Here is a 21,123-nt window from a genome sequence, read left to right as displayed (position 1 = left end):
TTCCTCAAAACGAACATTGAAGGATCTCTATCTCTGAATAAACAATTCCCCAACTGGTGTGAAAAGGGGAATGGGGGTTTCCCTTCCACTTCACTGGAAACTAAAACAGTGCTTTCATGAGTGAGGCTGCGGCGGGTAGAATGCGCACACAATTGGAAAACCTCAGCACAAAACAGAAAAACCGCCTCTTCCACTTCCTCTCGACGAGGGGCAGCTCTCCTCGTCAAGAGGACTAAGAATCCGGGGCGCCTGGGTGGCGCAGTCGGCTAAGCGTCCGACTTCAGCCAGGTCACGATCTCGCGGTCTGTGAGTTCGAGCCCCGCGTCAGGCTCTGGGCGGATGGCTCGGAGCCTGGAGCCTGTTTCTGATTCTGTGTCTCCCTCTCTCTCTGCCCCTCCCCCGTTCATGCTCTGTCTCTCTCTGTCCCAAAAATAAATAAACGTTGAAAAAAAAAAAATTAAAAAAAAAAAAAAAAAGAGGACTAAGAATCCCAGAGACTGACCATAGAGCTTAGACAAATTCTGTACCTTCCTCTGCACTTCACCTCTCGTGCCGGGGCCGCCCCTCACCCTCGTCTTGCTGTGTTCCTGCCTCCATGCTGCTGCCCTTCCCACACCCCCCTGCCTGGGGTCACTGGGCCCTTAGATCTGGGAGCCCGAGGCCCCGCTGTGGCCTTCCTCTGGCTCTGTCCCTCCCCACAGGTGATGGAACAAAGACCCAGGGGACATGTCCTTCCAAGGCCCGCCCCTCCTTTCAGATGGTGCTCTGGGCACCCCAGAATTTCCTGCCTTGTGGCCCCAGACCACCTACAGAGGACAGTCAGGACCTTTCCCTTGGACCAGTCTCCTGAAGGGGAACTATGCTGTCCCCACCAGGAGCTCGGAGCAGCAGCTTGCGGGATGAAGCCAGAGACAGGATGAGAAAAAGGGCAGGTCGCAGCTAGCTCTGAGCCATCATGCTCCAGAGTACCAAGAGTCTCAGGCTTTTTTGTTTGTTTTATTTATAGAGTATGAGCAGGGGAGTGGCAGAGAGAGAGGGAGAGAGAGAGAATCCCAAGCAGGCTCTGCACTGACAGCTCAGAGCCTGATGCAGGGCTCGAACTCGCCAACGGTGAGATCATGACCTGAGCTGAAACCAAGAGTCAAACGCTCAACGGACTGTGCCACCCAGGCGCCCCACAGAGTCTCAGGTTTGAATCCAACCCTGCCTTCCCGGGTGCTGATGAAGGCATATTCATCACAGTAGGAGGAGAAAATGAATCTTGTGTAATTTTTACGTAGTTAGCGATCTGGTATGTGGGCCTGAGGTTTGCTTTCTGGCACGGGCTCTGTAAATGTTAGCAGAGGCCTTCCTCTCGTACCTCCCGCCCAGACTCCTCAGTTTCCAACACACTGCCCGCGGCCTCAGTGTCTCCTGTGTTCTTCCCACGGCTGGGGTTCGCGGGAGATGCGTGAGGCCCATTTGGGCCAGGGCAGGGCAAGGATCCCATCTTTATCTGAAATGTTGAATTTCGTTCATCGTGAATTTTTTCACATTAAGTTTCTAAACTATTGATGATCTTTCTCGAGTCTTGAGTTTGCGGGTTCCTTCGAATTTTATGCCTGAGATGAATTCCTTGTTCTCCTCACCCCAGTTCTTCCCCACGTCTTCAAGCATCTTCCCTTTCCCATTTCTTCCATGGAAGCCCTTGTTCAGAACGTCATCACGACAGCTGGTCGGCGGACAATTCCTGGGCTCCCATCCATCCTCAACCCGGACCCAGCATTATCTTCCTATGTGGAGGTTCAGTGGTGAGCCTCTCTCTCTCAAAATCCTTCAGGGGCGCCCGAGGGGCTCAGTCAATTAAGCATCTGACCTCAGCTCAGGTCGTGATCTCACGGTTCATGAGTTCAAGCCCCACATTACGCTCTGTGCTGACAGTGTGAAGCCTGCTTGGGATTCTCTCTCTCTCCCTCTCTCTCTCTGCGCCCCCCCCCCACTTGCACACACATGCTGTCTCTCAAAATAAATAAACTTTTTTTAAAAAAAGGGGGGGTGCCTAGGTCACTCTGTTGGGTCAGCGTCTGACTTCGGCTCCGGTCACGATCTCGCGGCCCGTGAGTTCGAGCCCCGCGTCGGGCTCTGGGCTGACGGCTCAGAGCCTGGAGCCTGCTTCAGATTCTGTGTCTCCCTGTCTCTCTGCCCCTTCCCCACTCGTGCTCTGCCTCCCCAAAATGAATGAATGTTTCAAAAATTCTTTCAAAGCTTCCCTGCCTCCTGTAGAATCCAAAGCCCATCATGCCCCCTGGTCTCACGTTCTCTAGGCTCCACCTTCTGGGTCCTGCTAGCCTTTCTGGCTTCATCCTTAGGTAAATCCCTCAGTTTGGTGTTCGTGTACTCGCCCTTGCTCAGAGAAGTCTCTGGGCTGCTCTTCCTCTCCTGGGGCCTCTTCCCACCGTCCCGTTCACTGTGGAGTCTGCCTGAGCCTTCCGGATCAGTCTCCACGAGCGCTCGTGGTGTCCCAAGTGGATCCTGCCACTCCTGCAGTGTTTTGACTACACCTGCTCTCTGACTGCGATTTACCTGTCGCCCTGCCCCTGCTGGCCTCCCTAGGGGCGACTGTGGGCACCCTGACCGCTGAGTCTGCGCTGTGTTCCCCACCCCCAGGGCTGCGGACCGTGCCGCCAACTTCCTCTTCAGCGGGCACTCAGCCTCTAGCTTCAGGTCATAGTTTGACAAATACTCTGCTTATCTCCTTCGCGGCCTTTGCGATGGATCTTTCTCCACGGCGACATGGATCTTCTCCTCTGCCTGATGGTTACCCCAGAGATGCCTCAGACTCGAGCTGAAGTTGGAGCCCTGTTCTAGACGGACACTCTTAGCATCTTCAGCAAAGGGCTACAAAAGTGACCTGTTTTGGCCACAGCCAAAGTTATTCCCTAGGACACCACAACGACCTTTTATGTCACAAGTCCCTCTCACCCTCTGAGGTCCCCCACAGGGGACTGGGATGGGACAGGGCCACTAGAACCTGTCTGTCCCCTGTTAGACACAGACGCCCATGAGTGTGGCCAGCAATGAGCCCCAATCCGCCTCTAGCCCTGGGCAGACAAGGGGGAGAGGAGGGGCTCGTAATCAAAGCCTCACTCGAGATCTGTCTGAAGGTATATTCCAACGTATGTTTTAAAAATTTTTTTTTTTCAACGTTTTTTATTTATTTTTGGGACAGAGAGAGACAGAGCATGAACGGGGGAGGGGCAGAGAGAGAGGGAGACACAGAATCGGAAACAGGCTCCAGGCTCTGAGCCATCAGCCCAGAGCCTGACGCGGGGCTCGAACTCACGGACCGCGAGATCGTGACCTGGCTGAAGTCGGACGCTTAACCGACTGCGCCACCCAGGCGCCCCAATTCCAACGTATGTTAAATCTGAAAATCAAGACGGATTCATTTGCTTTTTAACCTTAGGTATCAGCCACTTCCCTCACCCACCCCACCATGATTCAGACTAGCACCTTCCAAACTCGTGGCACCTAAGGGTGGCCGTTCTCTCCAAAGCTCCAGAGCAGAAGTAGGAAAGATGGAGGCAGTGCTCGGTCGTCATCGCTGTTTGGGGATCTCTGTCTGTCCAGACGCCCACCGACCTACAGATGGTGCGGTTTCCATGCCATCGTTATCTTTCAGAGTCCATTCTCTGTGTCTTGATGCCTGAAGGTCAGAGGTCCAGACTGGATGACGCCTCTCTGGCACCAGGAAGCGTGCCACTTAATCACCATCTAGCCCTCCTAACAACGCCGAACGTTGGTGCGTCGGTTTCCTAGGGCTGCGCCGACAAATGACCACAAACCAAGTGGGTTAAAACGACGGACGTTCATTTTCTCGCGGTTCTGGATGCTAGACGTTCAGAGTCAAGGTGTGGGTAGGGCTGGTGCCTTCGTGAGGCCGCGAGGGAGGACCGGCTTCACACCTCCCTGCTAGGGGTCTGCCGGCTGCCGGCAGTGCTCAGGGTTCCTTGACTTACAGACACGTAGCCCCATGTCTCCTTCACGTGACGTTCTCCCTGTGATTTCTGTGTGTCTATCTCTGTCCAAACTTCCCTTTTCTCGTAAGAACACCCATCATTAGATTAGGGTCCCCTAACCCAGGAGGACCTCATCTTAACTACATCGTCAAACACCCATTTCCAAAGAAGGTCACATCGTAGGTACCTGGACTTAGAACTTCAACGTGGCTTTTTGCAGGGTGGGGGGGGTGGGTGGGTATTGCTCTAATCCTCAGACTAAACTGAGATACAGAGTAACTTCCACAAAGGTACACAGAAAATAGGTGGTATAACTCAGTATTTAATCTGTCTAGATCTAATTATTACCACTTAATAATTGCTTGTACCAGGCCCTCTGCTGGGTGCTTCATTTTCATTTCTAATCCTCCTATCAACTGTATAGATTTATCATCCCCCATTTTCAAACGGAGGCACAGATCGTCGAAGTATCTCTCCCAAAGCCACACGAATACAAAGCGGCAGACCTGGGAATCGATCCAATAATTCTCACCCAAGCCAACCCACTAGGACATCTTTGAGATGACTCATCCCTCCTCGCTCCGCGTCCCCTGGTATAACTCCCTGCCTGCAGCTGAGAGCCACGACTGTAAGCGACACGTTACTGGAATTCTTCGAGCAACGGCGTAAAGGCCAAAGTAATCACTGGGATCCCAGCACTGCCACTCGAGGCCTCACGGCGGATGATAGCCTGATGAGAAAGACCAAGTCCTCATCTTCCTTCTGGCGGCCAGGGAAGAGTTACGTGGAAAAACTAGGACAATGAGTAAATCTTATTAAAAAGCAACATATTTCACAGTGAATCACTTCCCTGCAGACTGCTGCCCGTGCGCGGAGGTGGCTTCTTTGTTCTAACAGGCACCTTGCGGGGAAAACCCGTCTAATACCACGTGGGGAGGAACCACGTCTCAGCCAAGCCCATAGAATGGTTATTTATATTGCCTCGATATGCCTCAAAATAAAAAGTCAAAAGCATCACTTCCTGGCAGCTGCCATGCCCTCTTCCTCAACATCAAAGATGTGTCTCCCACACATACACATACCAGTGCCTTACAAACACAGCAGCCCGAACACAGAGCCCTTCAAGCAATGCATAAGCCACAGAAACTTCCTCAAATCAACGCAAGAGACTGAGAAGGCACTCAGCCCCATGCCACGAACTGAGGCTTGGACCGCACTTACCAGTTAGAAATTGGTTTCTTTCGCTTGTATTGTCTCCAAAAGATACCACATAGGTAGGGGCTAGGATCACGGGCTTTGGAGGCAGGCAGACTCGAGAGCCAACTCCAGCTGTCCCGTGCACTACCTGTGGGTTGTTCCTCTTCTCTCAGCCTGTTTTCTTACTTGTGAAATGAAGATACTGACATGAATCTCACAGACAGGTGATATTAACATACCAATCCCATCCTTGACTCCCAAGAGGGAATATAAACTCTGGGAAGGAATGAAACACTGCTTTAAATTTGACCTTGTTTATCTCATCCCATGGACCTAAGTTTCTATTTAAAAGAGACCTAGCTTAAATAATGAGTGGGCGCACAGCTCTGGATGCATCTGGGATGGGAAAACAAGTGACAGAAGGAGAAGATACCAGATTGGTGGGAGACACTCATTTCTTTCATGTGCTCGATATTATCCCACTGAATACCACACACACACACGCGCACGCACGCACGCATGCACGCACGCACGCACTGGATGGGATTAGGGGAGGACCAGTACCACTCTACTGCCTGCCTGTACTGTTTGAGAAGTTCATCTGAATACGTTTAGTTAGGGCACATGAACCCCAGGGGATATGACACTTGTGCTCCAGGCTGAAGATGTTCCAGGAAGGAATCCAGGCCCAGGGCCCTTCTCAAGTAGGAGAAAGAATGTAGCAGGTAAAACAAAAAAACAGACTCCCATGTCTCAAGAAAGCACAGTGATTCCTTTAACCTCTTAAGGTGACGTCTGTGATTTTAATGCTATTACTAGTATTTTACTAGTAATTACTAGTATTTTAATGTTATTACAGTATTTTCTGCAAACACTTTATGTTCAGTGTTATATGTATGAGACTACATCCTAAAGGGCAGGTGTGAAGTTCTACTCATCCATGCCTCCCTTGACTTGGTGTGGGGAAGAGAGATAACAAAGGTGTGCACTTCTGAGAGCGCCACGTAGAGGTGACTGTGTCAAGCAGGGCCTCCGGGCACGGCTAAGCAACTCAAGCTCATCTCGAAATAGATGTAACTGCAGAAACAACGTACACTCTCCATACGAACCCTGGAACGAGCCAAGTCTGTAACACTGATACAATTACAAAATGGCATTTAAGGCGGAAAAAACTTCTGAGCAAATAGATTGTGGGTCGCACTTTTGTTCATTGGAAGTACCAATCCATTTCACAAGACAAGCTTTACAGGAAGAGGAACGGAGTCATCTGTCTTGTCAGTGATAATTCATAAAAAAAAAATAGGATCCGATATTAGGTATACACAACCCCTCAAATACAATTTAGGAAGAATCCAAAAAACTCTTTAAAAAAAACAGTAGCAGCAAAAACATTGAACGTGTGTAAACAAAACCACCAGTAACAAGTTAATGCTTAATAACAAACAATCTGCATTCTTTTGAAAACATTAAATATATGTAATATCGGCCCTTCTTAATATACAATACTCAAAATCTAAAACAACGTTATCGATAATAGACACAAATTGGTGTTACGAGGCATATTGAAGAGTCTTTTCCACAATGCTTGGGGCATCATGATGCCGCAGAGGGTAAACTTTCCAAAAGTCTTCTCCTAGCTGTGATCCTCGCACACCGGGGGCACCCAGACGACTGGAAACACCGCTTGTGAAAGCAGGCTCTACACCCTATGAGCAGAGGGGACAGCTATCAGCAAAGGGGCTGTCTTGCTCGCTCACATATGTACAGATGGTCATCCCCATCCCGGGGAGAGAGGTGGTCTGAACCCAGAAACCAGAGTCATCCGACAAGAAATGAGGCAGGTTGAAACTAAGCGATTATGAAGTCCCCACTAAGTCATGGACCTGAGGCTGAGAGAGCCTGATGCTATAGTGCCCCCAGATCTGCCCAAGGACTGTTCCCTCAGCTGCTGACAGCTGAGGAGGTGGCCCTCACTGGAAATGGCCCTAACTGGAGAGAGCTGCCTCCCTCAAGGTCATCTCTGCATGCGGACACTGGCTCGCATCCGGTGGGTGACTGGTCAACCCTGGGTTTAAAGGCTTGGCTGGTCCCTGACCGACTATGTGACAACAGTGAAGGCCACCCTGCTCCAGAGTGCCCTGAGATGTGCTAAGCCTTCAAGGCCACCATATCCAGCTCAACTTGTCCCTCTGCCAAGCCCTGTGGACTTCACACTCCCACGGGTGCTGAGCCTGACACGCCCCAGTGAGCCTTCTGCTTGCAAACCTGTGGCTTGGAGTTTGTCTGCTGGGGAGCCTCTCCTGCAATACAGCCTAATGATTCTCCCTAACAGGTTAGCGGAGACAGTGCTGGAGGGGGTCAAAGAGGAGGAGCAGCTCTTACCAAGGGTAAAGGCAGAATGCATTGCCAGATTGCTCCCATGAAACGGTTTAGAGATCACGGGACTTCCTGGAGGGTTAACACATACAGTAAAACAAGGTCTGAAAATCTCTTCTGTGAAGAGCCAGATAGCAAATGCATTAGGTCTTTTGGGCTACACGGTCTCCACAACAACTCCACAATCTGCCAGTGCAGCGCCAAAGAAGCCAGAGACAGCACCTCAGCCTTGGGCATGATTGTGATCCAATCCCATAACTGGGGCAGTGGCTGTGGAGTGCTTGCCCTGGTGTCAGAGAAGTGGGGCACGGGCCAAAGGGGAACCACTCTTCTCTCCAAACGCTGTACAGGAAGGCCTCACCCTTCATCCCTGCCCCACCCACACACTCCTCCCCATGCACCCCAAATTCCATTAGCTCCCATCCAACATACAAGCACACACCAGCACCATATACTTCAAGCAACACTGGGCTTAAATTATTAAGTTGCCCTTAAGTTAATTTTCTGTTTCGGTTATTAAGCTGTTAGTAAGCTTACGTTATGAAGCTATGAAGATACCTGAACATCTTCTACACGTTTCGGTCTGAAATGGGAAGATGACCGCGGCACTCTGACAAAATTCACAAATGAAGCCCTTTCCTTGACACAGCTGTAAGAGAAGGAGCCGGAGAGTTACCATCCTCATTGGCAATGTTTCTTTTGATGGAGAAGCCAGGTTCCTACTTTTGCAGAATTTTATACATGTCAGTTTTTAAGTGTCTGTAATTGCAGCCTCTAGAAGGAACAGGATGCTATCTCACGCTATAGTAAATGGATTCGAACGGAACATGCGCACGTGTGTGTTGCACGGAGAAATTTCGCATCGAGGTAGTTTGAGGCACCGGGAAAGGTCATGATTTTACATGTGTGCTTTTAAATGATCTGCTTTTGTTTCTGAGGGCTGCACTACAATTCTTGAATTCATGTGGACACAGAGCTCTTGTTGCACTGGATCCCGAGTCCACATGGCTGTACTTGGCACGTCAGGGCAGACGGGAGTCAAGGAAGGCCCCAAGCAGGGCTTGGTTCCCTAGGAAGGCACTTGGCTCAGGCCTGCATCCCAGCCCTGCCACCTGCCAGGGCTGTCACCGAATCGCTCTGAACCTCATCTCTCATCTGGGAAGGGTGCTCCCAGCACTTTCCGCAGGATTTGTGGGGTTAAAGGGGGTGACGTGTAGAACACCTGCTACAGGCCCTGATGTGGAAGGGACAGCTTGGGGACACACCAGTTCCAGGTGAACCCTTACCTCACAGCCGGCCACATGTGCGAGGGAAGCTTTTAGAATGTCCTTGAGCAAGGGCACCAGCAGCTTTTTCTTGACCCTGACCAGATCGTCCAGGGAGAACAGGTGGAGCTCATTAGTCAAGTGCCTCGGCACCTGCTCAAACTCCTTTAACGTGCTGCCAGAGAGGAAACAAAGAGTAATTCAGGCACCCACCCACACAGCAGTGGGGACACAAGAGGGTGGGGGGCAGGCAGTTGTTGTTTCTGGCACTCACACTTCATTTTTTTGAGCTCAATTAAAAAAAAAAAAGTCCAAGAGCAAGTTAGCCTTACTCACCACCTTACATTTTGCAAGTCTGTTTGGAAGCCAGGAACTTAAAATTCTACAAAAGCGCATTTCAGAAAGCTGAACCAGCAGAAAAACACGCCTCTCGCAGCCTGCCCATGGGCAGGGTTTCGCTGAGCGAAAGACAACTGCAAATCTATTTTTCGAGAGGTAAAAACGTGTACTGAGATAACAAGCGCTACCTTGTTCATTTCAGCTCAATTTCAACCATCAGCAGGCGGACCCTTGTCCCAGCCAGCAGGAGAATCACCGCTCACAGGCAGGTGTGGGACTCCCCTCATCCACGAGTCCAGCACACAGCCTAAGGCTCGAGCATCCAACTGTGAGCCGATCACAGCCTCCTGTGACGTGTCCCAAGGACATTCAGAACTGAACGTAACTTTCTCCGACTCCTACTCATCTCCTTCTGAATTTCCTAAATCAGTCAGTGGCATCACCATGCACTGCATTCCCAGGCCAGCCGCTGCCTACCCTGGATTTGACATTCCAGTAACGCCAGGCTGTGTTGAATTCTCCATGCAGCCGGGGGTGCTGGCCCCCACGGCTTCCTCTTCCCGGGGGATCCCTGACCCTTCTTCAGTCCCACTCGCTCTTCAAGCTCAGGCTTAGGAAGCCTCGTGGTCCTCTTCCCCACCCCACCCCTTCAGACACCTTTTCTGCATCCTCAGGGCACCCTGAGTATGTGTTTAACACACAAGATCTGTTTGTGCTTTTTCCCTGGTCTTAGCATGAGACCTTATCTGAAGCAGAGAAAAGAAAATTTCAAGAAATTTTTGTAGACAGTAATAATTGTGAGTATTGTTACATATAACAATATGTTACAGACAAGAAAACTGAGAGCCTGAGAAGTAATTAACCTGTCACACCAAGGCCATGAGGTAGGTACAGGTTAGGCCCAATGACTACCAGAGACATGCTCCTCCCCAAGAAATTTAATTCAAAAGCAATACGTTATCATTAAATAAAGATCAGAAACTGAACGAAGCTTTAAAACAAAACAGTATTTTAGAGACTATGATCCCACCTACTATAACAAATAATCTTAACCCCTTGAATAACAACCTCTTTTTCCACTTAAAAAATTCTATCTCTGTCAATGAATTCATGCCCATACCTCTATGGCCATGGCTTCCAGAAATTCCAGCTCTAGAAATTAATCCTAAGGACATATTTATGGACGTGCACAGAGATTCAGCTAAAACCTAGTTTTTTAATAACACAAGACATTAAAAAACCTATCTAAATATCTATTAGGTATTAAAATCTACTGGGTTTAATATCTATAAGGATATTAAAAATTTATTTTAACATTAAGATATTAAAATCTATTAGATAAAAAAATCTATGAATAAGAGAATAATACTTAAATCAATACCACGTCCTCGTATAGAATACTATACAACCAATGACAGTTCGACATGCTCCTCTATCGGGGGTTTTAAAAGGCCGTTGATAACACCCATGCTCATAGCAACACTATTCACATCAGCTAGAAGGTGGATGGAAGCAACGTTTCTGGTGATGAATGCGTAAACAAAATGTGGCAGATACATACAATGGAATCTTTTTCAGCCCTAAAAAAGGAAGGGAGTCCTAACACATGCTGCAACACAGGTGCTACCTCAAGGGCATTCTGCTGGGTGCGATAAGCCAGTCACAAAAGGAAAGATACTGTGTGACCGTCCTATTATGAGATACCCGCGGTCATCAACTTCATAGAGACAGTAAGTAGGATGGTGGTTGCCAGGCGCTACGGGGGCGGGGTGGGAGGGGGGAAGAGAGGGTTACTGCTCAATGGATGTAGAATTTCAGTTTCGCAAGATACAAAAAGTTCCGTGCACGGATGGCGGTGACGGTTGCCGAAGAATGTGCATGTACTTAAGGGCACGGAATTGTGCCCTTAAAATGATTAAGACGGTGTATTTGGTTACGTGTATTTTATCACAATTGAAAACTAGAGTTGTTTCATCCCTGTACTGGCCAATTCTTCTAACACGTTACATTCACTACTAGTGAGCCAGAAGGTTTAGTGACTTTAACAATACGGTCTGCATCACCAAGGGGAGCCAAAGTAGGTGCTATGCTAAGGGGCCCTGTGGACTGGGGGAGCTGGGACCAGTTGGCACACAGGGGACTGGCAGGTATGTGGGGGCGCCCAGCCCTCCTGGACCCAGGCCTGGCCTGTCCCAGGCAAACACTAGTACCTTTCAGCAAACCTGCAGGTCCTCAACAGCTTCTTGATATGAAAAAGTTGCTCCCGGGTTTCCTAAAGGAAGACACCAAACGGGGGGGAAAAGTTAATGTGATAAATGACACAGAAAATGTAGAAGTTAAGTCTAACTGTTATTTCTCACTTTGAAAGGCTACAACTCTATAAAATAAGTCTTTGAAGTAAACAGTCAATATAGCAGGGGTTCGTGACTGAGTCCAGAGATCCGCAGAGGGTCCAGGATGGACCCAACTATTGTGGGGCCTGAAGCTTACATAACCGTTGGGGGCCCTCTTTGAGGAGAACACAAAACTATGCACAAAAGATGGAGATCCTGCCATTTTTGACAACATGGGTGAACCTGGGGGGCATTATGTTAAGTGAAATAAGGCAGACACAGAAAGGAAAAAGCTGCATGGGCCTCACTTCTATGTGGAATCTTAAAAAGTCAAATACACAGAAACAGAGAGTTGTTGAACAGAAGCTACCGGGGCGGGGTGGGGGGTGGGGAGGTGGGGCAAATGGGAAGACATCGGTCAAAGGGAACAAAGTTGGGGTTCTGTCGGATGAGTAAGTCTAGAGATCTAATAGATGGTATGATGACTATAGTTAATCATAAGTGTATTGAATACTGGAAACTTCCTGAGAGAGTAAATTTCAGGTGCTCCCACCACACACACACACACACACACACACACACACACACACAAAAGGTGGCTGCAAGGAGATGGATAGGTTAATTAGCTTGAGTGGTGATTATTTCCCTTGTATTTGTATATCAAATTATCATGCTGTATACCTGAAATATAAACAATTTTATTTTGAAAATAGTAATAAACAAATTTTAAAAGCTACATGTACGTGCAGAACTATGCATAAATATAAAATGTGGTACGGGGTCTTGGAAAAGGCCCTGAAGCTGACGCTCCATCCGCTGGTGGTAAACCCGCCCCTTGGAGGATCTGTCTGGGTCCCCTGAGACGGTGACATCTGCCATCGCAGGGCCCTCCGAGCCTCTGGCCCGGCCTCCCCTGCAGAGGCAGCCGCTCACCCTCACTCTGTCTAGCTCCTTGGCCTTGGCATACAGGCTGTGGCCAACGCTCAGCAAATTGAAAACCGGCTGGTGCCACAGGCCGTCCAGCAGCCGTTTGGAGAAATTGCTGACGTAGTACTTCCTGAAGTCCCACAAGGTGAGGATCCGGGCAGGGATGCAGGTCTCCGCATAGGAGTGACAGCAGTCACAGAAGTACTTCCCCAGGTATTCGCAGTACCGCAGCCGCTTCACAAACTCTGCAGGGCACACGGGAGGGTGAGCACACGGGACGTGAGCGCAGCTCGCCTGGGCTGGCAACGTACCCTCCTCCACCCCTACTTCCCCTTCCCACCCCACGTTCAAGACTGCTGGGTTTGTGCCGCGAGCACCATACTCCACCTCACAGCGCCTGGGAAAGATCCGGTGGGGACTGAAGGCCGTGGGGACTGGAGGCCACGCATTACGGCCGCTCATGAGCTTTGCTTTGTGGAAACAGTTGTCAGAAAAACAGAAACCTCCCCGAACACTCCTGAACTTGGAAGATGGGCACTGTAAACTGCAGTGGAGCCAAAAGAACATGAGATTCGGAGTGCGGAAATCTGGTGGGAGTCCAGACTCTGTCTCCCTCTGGCAGGCGGACTGAGGGCTGGCCGGAATCCCTTCAAGCTAACTGTCCTGAGGCCATAAGAAGCCAACTCAGAACCAGATGCCAGGATATCTCACATAACGAAAAGTGCTTTGTAAATTGTAAAGCACAATATGTACACAGTTAGGGAGTGACACCCAAAAAAACTTCCTGGATAAATCAGTGAGAAAAAAAAAAAAACACAAAAATGCACAAAGGATGGGAATAGGCGATACAGGGAAACACGGAATGCAAATAGCCAGTAATAACGTTGAGAAACGACCTCGGTAACAAAGACATGTGTGTTCGCAGAGCGAACTCCTTGGTTTTGCATCAGACTGTCACAAATTTAGAGCATCCAGAGCAGTGAGGTGCCGGGGCGGGCACTCACAGGGCTGACAGGAGGCTACTGTTTAGGAGGAAAGTTCCACGATACACTTTAATTCTTCAACATGCGGCAGGAATCCTACTTCTGTGACACCAGACAGAAATGCTAACGTGCACGCGTGGAGACATAGAAAAGTGTTCATTATAGCACATTTATAGTGGAGGGGGTAGCAATCTAAACACACATTAAGAAGCAACTAGTTAAGGAAGTATGATGCACTCCACAGTGAAATGCCAGAGAGCCTACGAAATACATTTTAGCCCATGGGCAGTGAGCGCCCAGTTACAAATATGTATAATGTGATCTTGATTTTGTTTTGAAAAATACACAGGCACCGTCCAAGAGGATCCCCACCAAAAAGCCGACAGTGACTACTTCTGGGGGCGGTGGGGGAGAAGGGTTTTTGTTCTTCACATTTTTTGAATTTGGTAAAATGAACACATGTGGCTTTCAGAAATATAGCTAGCAAAATACACTGACAAGCAAAAAGCACAGAGACAAATGCAATACATGCTTGGGTGCCTACCACCCAGTTAAAGAAGGCAACAATTCAGTTAAGTCTCCTGTGTGTCCCTCCCTCGATATCGAGTCTAAGATGAGCAAGGCTGATATTTACATGCGCCATTTAACTCATGGGTTTCTTTGTCATTTAAATGCCATAAGGCATCGTAGACATATTAGATGATACATCTTGTGAAGATTAAGTGAAACTGTGGATGGGAAAGCAGCCACCACAGAACCTGGCACACTGCAGATTCTACATCCAGCTTCCTTAAATACCAGCTTCAAAAACAAACAAGGCCACTTATGTCTTCATGAAATGTTGCCTGAAGGCTACTTTATACACCATGTGCTTTCCATGAGTTAGGTACATGGTTATTCCTATTTGCTTCTGCACGTGTATTTCCAAAAAATAAAGAAAGAACGAAAAATAAGTAAGGCCCGAGTGACTGCAGGAGCAAATGTTTATCGAACGCTTACTCCGTGTCTTACGCTGGTTAAATGTCTTACATACACTGTGTCATTCTCTGCTCAAAACTTTAAGAGGCAGGGACTATTACTCTCCCTATTTCGCTGATGAGAGCACAGCCGGTGAAGTTAAGCCACATGCCAGAGACACACAAACAGTAAGCAGGCGAGTGGAATTCCCCCTCACATCTGGCCTGACGCTCTAGCTTTTGGCCGTTATATCCCACTCTTCCTCTGCTGCATTGGATGAGTGCAAAGGCGAAGAGCTAATAATGCCTTTGCGCCTGCCCAAATTATTCCTCCGACCCAGGTCACACCCAGTGTGATTCTTAATGATTCTTATTATTTACAATAGTTTATGTTCTACAAAGTTGCCTTGAATACCGAATTGGTGAGTACTGAAGGGCGTGCTGGAGTAAAATACAGGGCTAGATTCCTGTGAGCCTCTAGTAACAATATTTTTGCCAACCGATCAATATATAATCTTGTTTTTTGTGTGTTTTCTGATTAATGATACCTTATTTAATGTATTTTGTTAGGGCACCTGGGTGGCTCAGTCGATTAAGCGTCTGACTCCTGATTTCAGCTGAAGTCATGATCTCACGGTTCATGAAATCGAGCCCCCGCATCAGGCTCTGTGCTGACAGCATGGAGCCTGCTTGGGATTCTCTCCCCCTCTCTCTTTGCCCTTTTCCCACTCATGTGCACGTGTGCTGTCTCTCTTAAATAAATAAACTTAAAAAATATACATATATATATTTTTATTTATATCATTGAATTCAGGGCCAACAGCACTGTAACTCATGCCTGAATGAAGCTTATCTGATGCATGTACATTTTCCATAAAGTAAATCACAACCTTCTTGGGCTTAGTAACACTACACAGCACTTTAGCACTACACGTGGGGGGTGTTTAAAACAGCTAAGTCACCAACAAAAAAAGCAAAAGTGTGAAAAAAGAAACGGGGGGGGTGCTAAATAAACCACAAGAAGACCTTGTTTACAGTACGAGAGATAAAAAAGAAGGCAGAGCATCACCTTCTTCAGCTTCGGCTGCAAATGTGTGCTTCGGGGCAACTCAAATTTCGGGCGACTCAAAGTTTTGGTGTTTTGTGCATATCCGTGCTTGACTATGAAAACACCATGAGTCATGATTTTGTGGTCACAAATAAATTTTATCGAGTAGATGATTTTGCAAATATGGAATCACAAATACTCAGGTTCAACTATAAATATGTGTGTACAGACATCTCTCTGGGGTTGATGAATTATCATTAAGAACTTAAGAGCTTATGTTTATGTCTGACTTCTCAAATTTGAAATCTGGAGAAGTCTTTTGCATTGTGTCTACTTCCCGCCCTGGATTAAGATTTCTGATTTGGCAGATAATGAGTATTACTTTGCTTGTGACGGGGCCTTGACACATTTTATATAAAATGGGCAAAATGAGGTATACTCTGACCCTTCCACTCACCATTTCTGATCAAACTCAGCAAAATGGGAAGAGGAGGGGGGCAGAAGGAGATAGTACATGTTCCTGATGTAATTCATCTTCCCCTAACATCTACTTTCCCAACATTTCAATACCTAGTCGCTCACTCATCAAATTTCATTGAATATATACTAAGCACTACTCTATCCATACAGAATCAATTATGTCTACTTTTCTTGGTTTCTTCAGTCCATTCATTCAATTCATTCAAACAGAGCAAAACAACGTATCCTAAACCATTGGTTCCCGGCCAGGAGTAATTTTTTTCTCCCTAAGAACATTCAGAGATATCTGGGGACAGTTTCACGGAGCCACTGGCGACCTCTAGTGATGCTACTGGATGCCCTACAATGCACAGGACGGCCCTGGATGACAAAGTCAGTGGTCCTGAGGTTGAGAAATCCTGCTCTAAACCAGAACTGCTCTCAGCTGAGGAAAAGGCAAGGTCACAGAAAAATAGGAAGGAAAAATTCCAGAATAGTGTTGTCCCACAGAAGTTTCTGTGAGGATGGAAATGTTCTAAGCCCGTGCCCTCCAACAGACCAGTTACTAGCCCCATGAGGCTACTGAGCACTTGCAATGTAGCTAGCGTGCTTGAGGAACTGGATTTTTAACTTTATTTATTCACTCATTTATAAATTTTAAAAATATATTTACTTATTTTTATTTTCTTTTTGATGTTTATTTTTGAGAGAGAAAAAGAGACAGAGCATGAGCCTGGGGAGGGGCAGAGAGAGAGAGAGGGAGGGAGACACAGAATCTGAAGCAGGCTCCAGGCTCTGAGCTGTCAGCACAGAGCCTGACGTGGGACTCGAACCCATGAACGGCGACATCATGGCCTGAGCCAAAATCAGATGCTTAACCAACTGAGCCACCCAGGTGTCCCTGGATTTTTAACTTTAATTAATCAGTTGAGCGACTGACTCTTGATTTCAGCTCAGTTCTTGATCTTGTGGTTTGTGAGTTCGAGCTCCACACTGGGCTCCGTGCTGACAGTGTGGAGCCTGCTTGGGATTCTCTCTCTCTCTCTCTCTCTCTCTCTCTCTCTCTCTCTCTTTCTCTCTCTCTCTCTCTCCCTGTCTCTCTCTCAAAATAAATAAACTTCCAAAAAAAACCATTTAATTAATTTAAATTAAGTTTTAAATAGCCACCTGAGCTAGTGACTACCATGTTGGATAGTGCAGTTCTAGAATAAAGTGGCTAAAGAGAAATGATAGCTAAACACAATGTATTAAACATGGTTAGAGTCTGGATGGAAAAATTAGCTATAATGACATCTTGAGAACAGCAGGTGAATATGGATTGGTATGAGAGAATATTAGAGAGTTGTTATTAAGTTTCCTTGGTGTGCTAACTGTTCATCATCCTTACTTTTAAAACATGCTGAAGCATTAAAGGGTAAAACGTCATGTTGTCCGTTCACTTTTCAAATGGTTCAGTGTGTGTGAGATTGGAGGAGACAAAGGAGACCTGACAACTAAATGCCATGTGCAAGTCTAGGTCATTGGTGAAATCTGAATGAAGTCTGTGGTTGAGTTCATAGAAGTGTACCAATGTTAAGTTCTTAGTTTTAATGATCATATTCTCATTTTTAGAAGATGTTAACATTAGGAAAAGCTGGGTGAAGGAAATACGGAATGCCCCTGTACCATCGAGTTAGATAAGAATTGTGAAGTTCCTAGAACAACTCCTCATCTAATCTAAATATATCTTAAAATAAAGAGTCAAAATATATCCTAAGAACTATATAGGAAGCTCGTAGGAAAAGTCCGAAATTGCCTACATTGGCTGATAATGTATCTACTCTCTGTGCCCTGGGTACCTCTTCAGCATGTGTTCTCCTGTCCTCAGTACTCTCCAGTCACACAGGACTTCTCTGCCATCGCTGCATTGTGCTCTTTGCTCATGGTGACCCCTAACCCTTCCCAACACACACACACACACACACACACACACACACACACACACGCGCGCGTGCGCGCGCGCGCTTCTGGGGCCCATCACTTCCCTGCAGAACTTCTCACTCCCAGCCCCACGAGCCCAGATTCAGTTCCTGTGCTGTAAATCCCACAACACTCTTGACTTTCTATTTTGTTGCAAACGTTGCTGATGTCTACGCCTTCCTGTAAGCAGGCTCCATGGGGGAAGGCCCACGATCATGTCACCAGGGCAGGCATACATCTCCACAGTTGAACAAGCTTAGGGAAATACTTAAAAAGTTGGTGGAATCACAGTCACATGTTCATAGTTTCTGACTCAGGCTCTCAATCATGCAGATACTGAGGCACCAGGATATAGTGGTTAACCAAATAGACGTGGTCCCTACTAAACTAGCCGGGAGGCTGAGTCACTTAAAGAAAACTAGTTTTAACTGTGAAGAATAGCAGGCCCAGAATCCCAGACAGATTTCTGTTTTCTATTTTTATTTCTTGAGGGGGAGGTCCCCAAAGTCTTTTTCTTTCCAACACTTTCCATCAAAGGCCAAGGGACCCTTTCCGGCAAAGCTTCTCTTCCCTGCCTTCCACAGGTCAGGCCTATGGCTACCCTCAGAAGCAGAACAAGAGATTCCTAGTCTGGAGTGGGCAATTTGCATTTCTGCCTGGAAGAAGCCTGATCTTCTAGGCTTCGGCTCACCCAGGAATGATCCCCTCAGGCCACCTCCTCAAACCCTCTCAGAGGAGTTTGGCTAGCTCCTTGATAGGCCGTTCAATCATTCAACAAGTTTCTTTTAAGGAACAACCATGCACCAGGTGCTCTTGTAGGAGCAGGGGATAAAGCAGTGAATGAAACAGACAACACGTCTGTCCTCAGGGAACTTAGAATCTAGACAGGGACACAGACAATGATAAGAAAAACCAGTAAAATCTAAAAGAATATTTTAGCAAGATAAGTACTGGAATAAAAATCGAAAGGAAGGGTAATGTAGAGTACACATGGATGTTGGTGGCCAGGAGTGTGGCAAGGCAGACAGTTTCAAAAGGGCAGCCAGAGAAAACCTCATTAATTTTTGAATGAAGATGTGAGGGAAGTAAGGGAACCAGCCATGCGGATGCCATTCTAAGGGGAGAAAACCACAGATGAAAATCCCTAAGTCAGCAGTGAGCCTGCCTCCTTTAAGGAAAAGCCGGGAGGCCATGTGGCTGGAGCTGAGTGCCCTAGGGGATGAGGCCGAGAGGTAACAGGCCCACCAATAGCCTTATAAGGCCCACTTATAGCCTTGTAAGTTACGATGGCTTCTTGGCAGAAGAGACGGCAACTCTCTTGAGTTAGATAAGAATTATGAAGTTCCTAGAACAACTCCTCATCAAAGGCATCTCTCATAAAAACAATGCGCTCTCCAACTTTGCTCCCCTTTGCCCCGTGACCGAACACTAAGCAGGTAATGCATTGTCCATACTTACTAGGTTCTATTGGAGTTCCACAGCCAGCACATAAAAAATTCTGGGCTGCTACCACGAGATCCCTCCTGAGTACAGAAAATGATGACAGTTACATTTCAGAAATGGCCGACGGTGCATTTCTCAACTGATTAGAAAAGAAATTGACATCGTGGTACTTGGCTTGGAGCCTTAATTTTGTCACTTTTCATCTGGAGAAAAAATAGGATTATTTGATAGAGTTTTTTATTCTAGAGTTGAGATTGGTGGGTCTTCTAAAAGCCCCGGCTACCACCAAAGCAGAAGTCAGTCTCATGAATAACTCTTCCGCAATGGGATCTTTAGAGACTTCTCGCTGTGAGGGCACAGGTTCCTTATCAGACAGAACTTAAGACACATAATGCATTGGAGAAAGTTCAGGGAGACGAAACACCAAGAAGTAATGCACTTGGGAAGTTGACAAATGGATCCAAAGAAATTCAGATGAGTAAGAGGTAATAGAAGACAGAAGTATCGGACGTTTCTGGTGAGAGACAGTCTACTGGAGGGTTTTCTATTGAACTATTGATTTCACAACTTCACATGTGATTTGGAAATACGAAGAAAGTTATAAAATTTTATTACAGTTTGGGGTCGGCAAAAAAGATCGAGGTAAAAATGTACAGAACCCTACCCATGTCCCTTAGAGAGGACATAGGGAAATGCTAGAGAAGAGTCACCCTTTGCTAAGGAAAGTGACCCCTTGCAAGTCCTGGAGAAGGAGCTCTTCTGCCCAAGCCGCCCCAGAGACCTTCCTGGCATTCTCTTAAAAGAAAACGTAACACAGAGCCTAGAAGGCACTTCCATGGGACACGGGCAATAACCTTCACCATCCCTTCTTTACACTGTAGTTTGGGTGCCACATTAAATACAAGCCAAGAGGAATGGAAAGGCTGTAACTGGTTAAAAAATGTCCCCCTGTCGGGGTGCCTGGGTGCCTCAGTTGGTTAAGCGTCCGACTCTTGGCTTCAGCTCAGGTCATGATCCCACGGGTCTGTGGGTTCCAGCCCTGCATCGAGCTCCATGCTGACAGCGTGGAGCCTGCTTGGGATTCTCTCCCCCCACCCCCATCCCTCTCCTGCTCACACTCTCTCTCTCTCTTAAAATAAAATAAATAAACTTTATAAATAAATAAATAAATAAATAAATAAATAAATAAATAAATTTGTTGTACATGGTTTTTAAGGTTCAATATTAGCTACTTAAAGAATATCCCCTTTAAACCTACTTGATTTTTAATTGCTTTATAATGTACATAACTAAGGACATAGTTAAACTCTCAACTTGTCAAACTTACCCCCAAGCCCCCCAAAACCCATGATAAACAAACAGGGTGCTAAGAAGCTAATTCAGAAAAATATGCCCAACTTTTCCTATTCCTAAAACAAAACTTCCTTTGTCCCCTGGTGTGTCATTTTTTCCCCTTCCTCAACTTCCACGAAGAGGAAGCCATGGTTCCACGAGTGGGAGCCATCTCGGCTTGTGTTACCCGGATTGGAGGCCCAAACAGCAACCTGGACTTACTTGAGTGGTGGGTGAACACTGAATATGATTTGAAATCTAGGGGGCGTCCAGTCTTCAGCCCCTCTGATCCTCGACTTAAGTTTAATTTCCTGAACTACATCCACGCTGGATTCAAAGTCTTTTCGGACACGCTCTTCATTCACAACCTGCACAACACAGAAGAGACTTTCAGAGCAACTTGAACAAGCACATTCCAGGAACTGAAATAAAAAGAACGTTCGCGTGTGTTTCCGGCATTAAAATTTGCCACGAAAAATTGAAACTGCTTTCAACTGAACTAAAGGAG

General features: G+C 47.0%; 1 protein-coding gene across 6 annotated transcripts in view; it reads right to left on the bottom strand.

Moving 5' to 3' along the window:
• Window positions 1-6,383: 6,383 nt before the first annotated feature.
• Window positions 6,384-21,123, bottom strand: part of RUBCNL (rubicon like autophagy enhancer) — a 39,140-nt gene continuing 24,400 nt past the window's right edge. For 4 of the 6 annotated variants that reach the window (XM_047079887.1, XM_047079885.1, XM_047079873.1 and 1 more), the window contains exons 8-14: window positions 20,838-20,983; window positions 19,299-19,363; window positions 12,442-12,680; window positions 11,386-11,447; window positions 8,858-9,011; window positions 8,130-8,220; window positions 6,808-7,643 (exon numbers count right to left, since the gene is read on the bottom strand). In XM_047079887.1, coding sequence (XP_046935843.1) covers window positions 7,372-7,643; window positions 8,130-8,220; window positions 8,858-9,011; window positions 11,386-11,447; window positions 12,442-12,680; window positions 19,299-19,363; window positions 20,838-20,983 — 1,029 coding nt within the window. In that variant the 3' untranslated portion in view covers window positions 6,808-7,371. Of the gene's footprint in view, window positions 7,644-8,129; window positions 8,221-8,857; window positions 9,012-11,385; window positions 11,448-12,441; window positions 12,681-19,298; window positions 19,364-20,837; window positions 20,984-21,123 lie in introns of all 6 variants that reach the window. The other 2 variants (XM_047079889.1, XM_047079890.1) reach the window with 2 other exon arrangements.

This window comes from Lynx rufus, unplaced genomic scaffold (assembly GCF_022079265.1).
Source record: "Lynx rufus isolate CCGP_SWC_20201006 ecotype Redwood Valley unplaced genomic scaffold, mLynRuf1.p SCAF_1, whole genome shotgun sequence".
Taxonomy (NCBI): domain Eukaryota; kingdom Metazoa; phylum Chordata; class Mammalia; order Carnivora; family Felidae; genus Lynx; species Lynx rufus.
The sequence above is the reverse complement of the archived record's forward strand: the minus strand, read 5'-3'. Positions and strand labels throughout refer to the sequence as shown.